The following is an 8,275-nucleotide window of genomic DNA, read 5'->3' as shown; positions in this document are numbered from 1 at the left end:
TACAAATCCTATGAGTATGGATAATTACAAAATTGATAGTCCAAGGCTGAGAGTGAAAACAAGTGACCAAGTGCATAAAGATAAGCCCCTGGTTTGATACCAGTGATTTTTCATGTAGGCTTATATATGATGTGAGGCAAACTTATCTTAAAATCTGCTCATGCAACACCAGAGAGACTGGATGTGCTCTATATGCATCTAACGCTTTGCATGAGCAGGCTGCAGCACTGTTAATGGAAAAGCTCGGTACAAAACTTATCTTTTAATGATCAAATTAATTCAATTTAGTTATTTGAGAATCCATGTTCTGCATAATGAAGACCCCTGAGATTCAGAGTTAATGGTGTTATGACAGGAAATAGAGTTTGACTCTGCGTCTAGAAATTTTTGGATACACAATTTCTCATTAATCTACTCTGAATGACTACTGAGTAAAGGTTACTTAAGTCACTGATTCTGTTATTTGCCGAAAATAATTTTGCTCCCAGCATGGCCGGATTAACCCACGAGGGGGCCCAGGGGCAAAAATAAGCTCTGCGCTCCTGTTGACTGCCCTCCTCCGTTTCTTTGGTCATTATGCATGTTCCAGGTTGCCTTCATGTACAGCACACACAGCAGACCACCCATGGCAGATTAATTTTATTTTATATAGACCCCCAGAAAACCAACCACTAATTTCTAGCTGGAGTGTACTGTGTGACTTGATGTTTGATGTTTGATCATGCATAGTGGGACTCCACTCACAAAGTAGCTACTAATTAGGTCATCACAAATTAAATAACATACAGTGACTCTGGGGCTTTTGTGGGGCCCTGGTAGGTAATTATTTGGAGTAAGCTTTGCTATATCACCGCTGTCACAGGAGCTTTGGTCAAAAGTGAAACCAAATTCTTATTTCATCCCATCTCATCAGAGATGATCAAGATGAATAAGGAAAACTATCCCCTTTATCTGACAGCCATTCCTGTTAACAGCACTTTTGTCAGCGTTTTTGCTAATAGGTTATTTGTGCAGAGCCCTGCTGATTTTGTTAGTGATTGAAGAGGTGCTGCGCAAACGCGGAACAAGAAAATGAAATCCCATTAATAAAAGAACAAAGCGGTGCGTCTCAATTATCTGATGCCTGTGTGTCAGTGTGTAGGATTGTGTTTTTTTACAACATTAGTCCCACTTTATTTTTCTCTCAGTTTAACTCTCAGCTTGGCCTGGCCCAATTAATATTCACTTAATTTCATTTACAGAATGTCAATTAGCTTTATATCCTATTGAAACATCAAATCAATAAATGTCTTCAGTAAATATCATGGCGATGGTCACGGTCATGATAGAATACTGAGACACAACACATTCACGTCACTTTTACTCAGTTATGTGCGCCTTCAGCATACGTTACTACGTACATGCGTGTCATTTAACAGAGAAGGAAAGGCCGGTGATCCAGCACCAATGGACAGCCCATTGAGAAAAGCTTCATTTTTGTGAATGGCCTGATTCCAATATGCCCTACAAATACGCAAATCTAAAAATTTAATGTGGATTCTGAATTATTAATTTTGTTATTCAGTCTAACACATCTACAGCTATGAGAAAACTGCACCGGTATATGTTTCATGTGTGTGTGTGTGTGTGTGTGTGTGTGTGTGTGTGTGTGTGTGTACCTCTCACCAACTATACACTGTTTTATACTGATCCCTTTCATGCATCATATCATATTGTTTTTCTTGAAATATGACAGGAAATTGATATGCTCTTGTACCTACTATCGATTTCTTTTTTTGTCTTTTATTTTTTCACATTTTCAGGCATGAAGCTTTTCCCCAAAACACACACAGACAACAACTATTACAGTATTATTTTCAATTCCAAATAAATTGCACAGATGTTGTACAGTGCTTGATTTTGACATATTTCCACTTTTCAACAAATACATACCATTAGGCTTTTGAGTTACCTTGCTGTTTCTATTTTCCCTGGCTTGCTTTCACTGTATGAAAACATTTACACAACCATAGAACAAACACAAACACAGCAGCTGGCCAATACACTGGGAAATAATTTTTCATATTCAATTCAGGTTTTTCTATCTGGTACTTTTTTAAAAAAAAAACACCTGGGTCATGATTTATCCAAATGACTCCCTCATGAATTCACAGAGAGAGTTTTCTCAGTAAAGTACTCATGTACTGAGTGTAAAGAATGGTTTATCCCACTCATGCGACAAATCTTCATTGAGGTTTACTATTTTATTTATCCGAGGTCATCTCACACAAGTGTCTGAGTGCTGCAACTACTTATATATCTGATATCTATACATATTCATGACAAATTACCAAAGAGCAGTACTAGTGTTGCCTGTCAGAGGCAGAGAGAGAGAGAGAGAGAGAGAGAGAGAAAGACATACTGTATGAAAGTCATTGTTTAACAATTTGCAGCAGCGTGAATCTCAGAGCATGTGGATAAAGTGGGGCACATCCCACAGTGTAGTCCATTACGACTATGTTAATTTGAAAAGCCAAAAAGAGATTTGATTTTCAGGGTTGACATGATAAACAACTCTAGGTCACTTTAGGCAGCTTTGACCTATTGACTCCTTCAACCCATCTGTCACAGTAAGCCAGTCATCAAAGTCAGACCTCCATTTGGACCAGAACCAGAACGGGCGGCGCCTCTGCCACTTTGACCTTGCGACGCAGCAGATGAGTCAGGCTCCTGTAGGACGGCGTGGTGTAGAGCAGAAGTTCCTTGAGACCTGCTCGAAACTCCCGGCGAATCAGGCAGTACAGCACAGGGTTGAGGCAGCTGTTGGTGTGTGCCAAACACACAGTCAGTGGGAAGGCGTAGGCCTGCGCATTGTAAAATGCCTTGCTGAAGGGCACAAGGTCAAACTTAATGAGCACTCCCCACAGTGTCAGCGCCTGATTGGGGAGCCAGCACAGAAAGAATGACAGAACCACAATGATAATGGACTTGGTCACTTTGGAGCGACGATTTTGCCGACCCTGCTCAACCTCTGGCCCTGCTGCACCTGTGATGCGTCGGCTGAGGATGAAGCGCAGTAGCAGCAGGTAGCAAACAGTGATTATGATCAACGGAATAAGGAAGCCCAGCAGCACCTTTTGCAGCTGGTATAAACCCAAAAGAAGCTGTGGATCCCAGCTGCCTGAGTCTGGGAAGCGCACCAGGCAAAGCTCCTCATCTGACACCTGGGCGCTGGTGGAGTAAATGGCATGAGGCAAAGTGGCCAGCAGAGAGACAGCCCAGATGCCCAGGCTCGTCCACTTGGCCCTAGCGGCAGCCGTCTGCCGGCTATGCATCTTCAACGAAGAGGAGATAGAGTAATACCGTGCCACGCTCATTGCTGTGAGGAAGAACACGCTGGCATACATATTCATAGTGGTGACCGAGCTGATGATCTTGCACATCACGCGGCCAAATGGCCAGCGGAAGTCCAGGGCTGTGTCCACTGCCCAGAAAGGTAAAGTCAGAACAAACTGCAGGTCTGTGATAGCCAGTCCCATCACAAAGCAGTTGATGGATGACTGCTTCTGCCTGTAGCGCGAGTGCAGCAGATACAAAGCCAGCGAGTTTCCGACCAGCCCGAGCGCACAGACTATAGAGTAGACGCACGCTATCATCACACGCACCACTAGGCTGGAGCTGTCACCTTGAAATTCCATGATAGAATCCTTGGTGAGGAGCTGCAGCCAGCAGTGCAGCGACAGGTTGCAAGAGGAGCCTCCGCTACAGTTTCCAGCGTTGCCCTCCCGTAGTATTTGCTGCTCACATGGCTCTGGAGCCAGTGGTTGAACTCCAGTCTCATTCTGCTGCATGGTTGGACTCTCCTGCTCACATATCACCTTGCGCAGCAAAGTTTGGCGGCTGTGTGTCACAAGTGAGAGAGAGAGAGAAAGTTTGTGATGATGACATTTTGAGCCTCCCTGTTCTGTATCTGTCAGATTATCTCCCACAGCGCCTCAGATGCCATCCTCTGCCGTGATTATCCTCCCTTCCTCTCTCCACGACTACTCGCAGCTCTGCGCGCCACGACTGTTTATAGGTTCCACGTGAACGCGCAGAGCTCAGTCGCGCGGTCGACGCTCCTCTCCTCTCCAGCCAGATGATTGGACCAGAGCAAATTCACCCTCTGATAGCCGCAGCCACATCAAAGTCTCACAGCGTGTCAGTCAGCGGCGATGCTTAATGTATTTTGACACGACACCGGCACTGTCTAGATAATCGTGTTTGTGCGCTGCCGGTTTTAAAAAGCAGCTTTTTGGAGAGGTGGAGACGCGGGTAAGCGTAAAAAATGCAAAGGTGTGAAGAGGACTCCTGTGCTGGATTCCGACTGTCGATTAACACCCAGGGCTGTGATTGATGTTCTCACTCTGCACCTCTGATGAGGAGGCGCAGGGGAGGGAGAGCGTTACAATGAACCTTACTGGAGGCGATTTGTTATTTAAAAGAGCAGCCCCTCTGGATGAGCTTAATGCACTCTCACTATTCATTTGAACAGGATAAAACTATCCCCACCCTCAATCCTTGTGCGCCATGTATGTGGTTGTAACTTTTGCAAAGTTTGAAATACACATCGGAAATAAGATATTCTGCTTACAGGGACACATTGAAAATAAGAAATTACTACCACTATTATTATTATTATTATTATTTTTATTACCCACTCGTTCCTTAGTAACTACCACAATTTTGTATGATATTGTGAAGTGTTACCAATATTAATTATACTACTATATATGATAATAATAATGATGACAAGTGATTCAAAACATGTTCCAATATTTTCACTCTCTAACTTATGTTGTTTTTTTTGCTTGAGAATGGAGATGAAAAGGAGCGAGCATCCTTTTTTTATCCAAAGTAAAATCCAATAGATCATAAATATTAGAAATAATATCAAAGCTTACTGAAGACTTTTGATTTTCTCATGCGGTCAGAGGAGTGAAACTCTCAGCACAAATCTCGCAAGAAGCAAAATGAAAACCACGAGGAAGTCAACTATGAACAGAGTGGAAGATTTAACTGAATTCCTGGTGGAAAATCTCTCACGTACTGATCATAAAATGTTTTCTGGCTCAGAATTGATTCACTTTGCATCAGCTCGTCAAAATAACTTTGTCAGGAGACTTCCTGATTTTCTGTCTGTCCAAATTGTAATAATATGCTTCCTCGTCCTCTGATCACATGAATTATAGTTCTGTAATCAAAATTCACATTTCTTCAGTTCTTGTTAGCTGCCAGCTGGCATTATCTGGGGAAATGTGCTGTGCTACCTGTTGTAGCAGCTGCTATCCCACCAAAGCCCAGGTAGATTACAGTATTAAAGTAAAAACAGCTTTGCACAAAATGGAGTTGTCCTCGGACCATAAACTGGTAAACTGTGGAATCACTTCCCTTGTCCCTAATTAATCCTCGCTTTACATTTTGGAGCAAATTAAAAAGACACGACTGGATGAAAAAATTAATCTGCACTGTTTTAATCCACTGCAACCCACTCCTTGTCATCTTAGCAACTCTTAAACATCCAAATGTTCATGCACTGACAGCATGCCTGCGTTAAGCGTTCAAATCTGTGATGTAGAGTAAGTCTGCTCAGGCTGCTTACTAAGCGCCAGATATTTCACAGGTTGCATACTAAACCAGTTTTTCATCAGCTTCCAAGTTATTATGTGGCTGTGAAGGACCCCTCACAATAGCTCTGTGATCGAAATAAGAATAAAGCCATCTGTAATCGCTGGAGCTTATGGAAAGTAGCCTACTTATCACATCGTGTTCTCCCTTTGTCCCCTACTTGTGTGTGAAATCAAGTTTATTGTTACCAGTTCATTGTCACCACAAGCAGGGGACTTTATCAGGCTCTGTAGGCTTGTCAAGTTAGTTCTGCAGGTTCTGATCACTAAAATATGAATGGGCTGCTTTGGCTAAACTGAATGGACCCTCCACATTCCCCTCAGAGCTGTTTGTATACTGTTTAAACCTGGCACCACACAAAGCCACCGGCTGGATGTGCCACACAAAGCACTGTGGGATGGCAGGTTACATGCCAGCAACCGACCAGTGATGTGAGACACTGTTGGGTCAAACTTAATACAATAAAGGGGAAAATTCAGCTGGAAACTTTGCAGTGATTTACAACTAAAAAGTGATGCTGTGGTGAGTCAGGAAGTTCAGTCAGGTGTGACTAAATATCTGTAGAGAAGAAGATCATTTCTCAAGTTTCTGGAATTTTGTCTCTCAGGATCATAAATGAAGACAAAATGAAATTCTGCTTGTTTAGTTTCAGTTTAGATTTTTGTAGTTTCAGTATTAGTTTTAGTTCTGTTATTGTAATATGCAGCTTATTTATCTGGGGAAAGATTTCTGAAGTTCTGATTTAATAGCAATTGAGTCCCAGTCACGTAGACATCCCATTCTCGGTAAACTTATACACCAATTCCTCTTCATTACTTGTTGTGTTTAGAAATTAGATCAGATGGACCAAAGACTGAAACTTCAGACATTTTCCATTTATTTTGATGTTATTTTATTTAGTTTTAAATACACAATGTGCTTTCAGTTAGTTTTGATTTTCTCCTAAAATCTAGTCTCTATTCTTATCATGATGTGATGACCATCGACTAGACAGCCAGCTTCGGGGTTGTTGCTGCTGTCCTGATTGATCATGCAAATTTGGATACGAGCGAGACAACTGTTGAAAAGGCAGCATGTGTATGACACAACTTCTTGGCTTTGTTACTGATGACACAACAGCGACTCCTATCTAACTGACCCACGAGACAAAGATGTGTCTTTGACTGTTCAATTATCCTGCATCAGAGAATCATTAAAAATGAGAGAATGATTAGATGGATATATTTTGATGTCTGTCTGCCTGGAGTGCCAACTGTCTCCTTGTCTGAGTGGAAACAGTTCTCTATCTTGTCCCAGCAGGGCTCGAGATAATGCTAACTGAATACTGACATATTTGTGATGGCACAGCAATCTCATGTTGGAGATCTGTTCACAGAGCTGGCCTCAGGTCCCCGGTTGGATCACCTTGAGAGTGATTTGTATTCCAGGGTAGAAAAACAACATTTTCGGATTGTCATTTGTTAGGCAAATATTTGGTGTAGGTCTAATCCTGGGGATGAAATTCTGCTGTCAAACATTCATCTATGAATAGGCAACACTCCATATCAATTCAGAGTGCTTTGACAGCATTTTTAATGCTTTCATTTTCAGAACATGCAAGGGTAAGATTCCTTTTATGTGTTCTCAAAAATTTCATTTCATAATTAAAGAGAAGTAACACAAGAATCATATCACATCAAATTGTAGTACCGAACCTACATTTAAGTCTTGTCCTTGAGCTGATTGGTATGTTTCTGCTGCTATTATATCGCTCTGTAGAAACTGATTTGTACTTTCAGCATTTGCAAAGACAGAGGTAAATAGTGTGTGACCCGGTCATTTGTGGAGCTCATTCAAGTTCAGTTTGAGCGTCAAGTGGAGCCATCAGTTCAAGGGTGATGCCGTGCCCTGCTAATGAAATTTATTTGTCTGGGTTTGCTTGTGTATTGACTCACCGTCACCACGGCCCCCTCAACATCCATCCAAATACACTGTTGTCATGCTGCATCTGAGCTGATGGGACTGAGATGTAGTCTGTTTTGCTCACAATGATTTGTTTGCCCACTTGAAAGCTAAATTCCTCTATCTGTGTGTTCTACATAATAATTCATCTTAACATGGGTAATAATAATCTTTAAAAAAACAGATATTGGTGAGTGTGACATTATGATAAATTAATAAGAATCTTTCTTAAATGAAAAACCTGAAGACTCCAACTATGTTAAGCTTAAAACTAAAAAGAGAAAACTTAAAAAGTTCCACATGGATGTCATTAACATTTCATGAACCCCTCCGAATTCTCTGAAGAGCTTGGAAGTTTAAAACATGTTATTAAAAGTTGCTGATAGACTTTATATACTTGATGTGGATCAGCCTTCTAGGAAGAAAGTGTAATGCAGAAGTCAATTAAGATACTAGTGGGAGACCTATAAATATTCTCCATGTTTAATTACTCCTTTGATTAAAGAATATACCTGTTGTACATCTTGATAAAGGGAGTGGATCCAAAGCTGATTTAAAATGCTTCCTTTTTTACAGCAACGTGTTTACAGTGCTCCCCATGCCTACAGTTCGGACAAAGTGACTAGAGGCACAGGTGACTTGCAGAGATCTTCAGGCTATCTGTGCTTTCAGAATTTATCCAGATTTC

General features: G+C 41.5%; 1 protein-coding gene across 1 annotated transcript; it reads right to left on the bottom strand.

Annotated features, from left to right (window-relative positions):
* Positions 1-2,627: 2,627 nt before the first annotated feature.
* rxfp3.2b (relaxin family peptide receptor 3.2b) lies at positions 2,628-3,830 on the bottom strand. The gene has a single exon (XM_070832768.1). The coding sequence runs from the start codon at positions 3,828-3,830 to the stop codon at positions 2,628-2,630; it is 1,203 nt and encodes a 400-aa protein (XP_070688869.1).
* Between the last annotated feature and the right edge of the window lie 4,445 nt (positions 3,831-8,275).

The sequence above is a fragment of the Pempheris klunzingeri genome, chromosome 6 (genome assembly GCF_042242105.1).
Source record: "Pempheris klunzingeri isolate RE-2024b chromosome 6, fPemKlu1.hap1, whole genome shotgun sequence".
In the NCBI taxonomy this organism is placed as follows: Eukaryota; Metazoa; Chordata; class Actinopteri; order Acropomatiformes; family Pempheridae; genus Pempheris; species Pempheris klunzingeri.
This window is presented reverse-complemented; position numbering and strand designations above follow the sequence as displayed.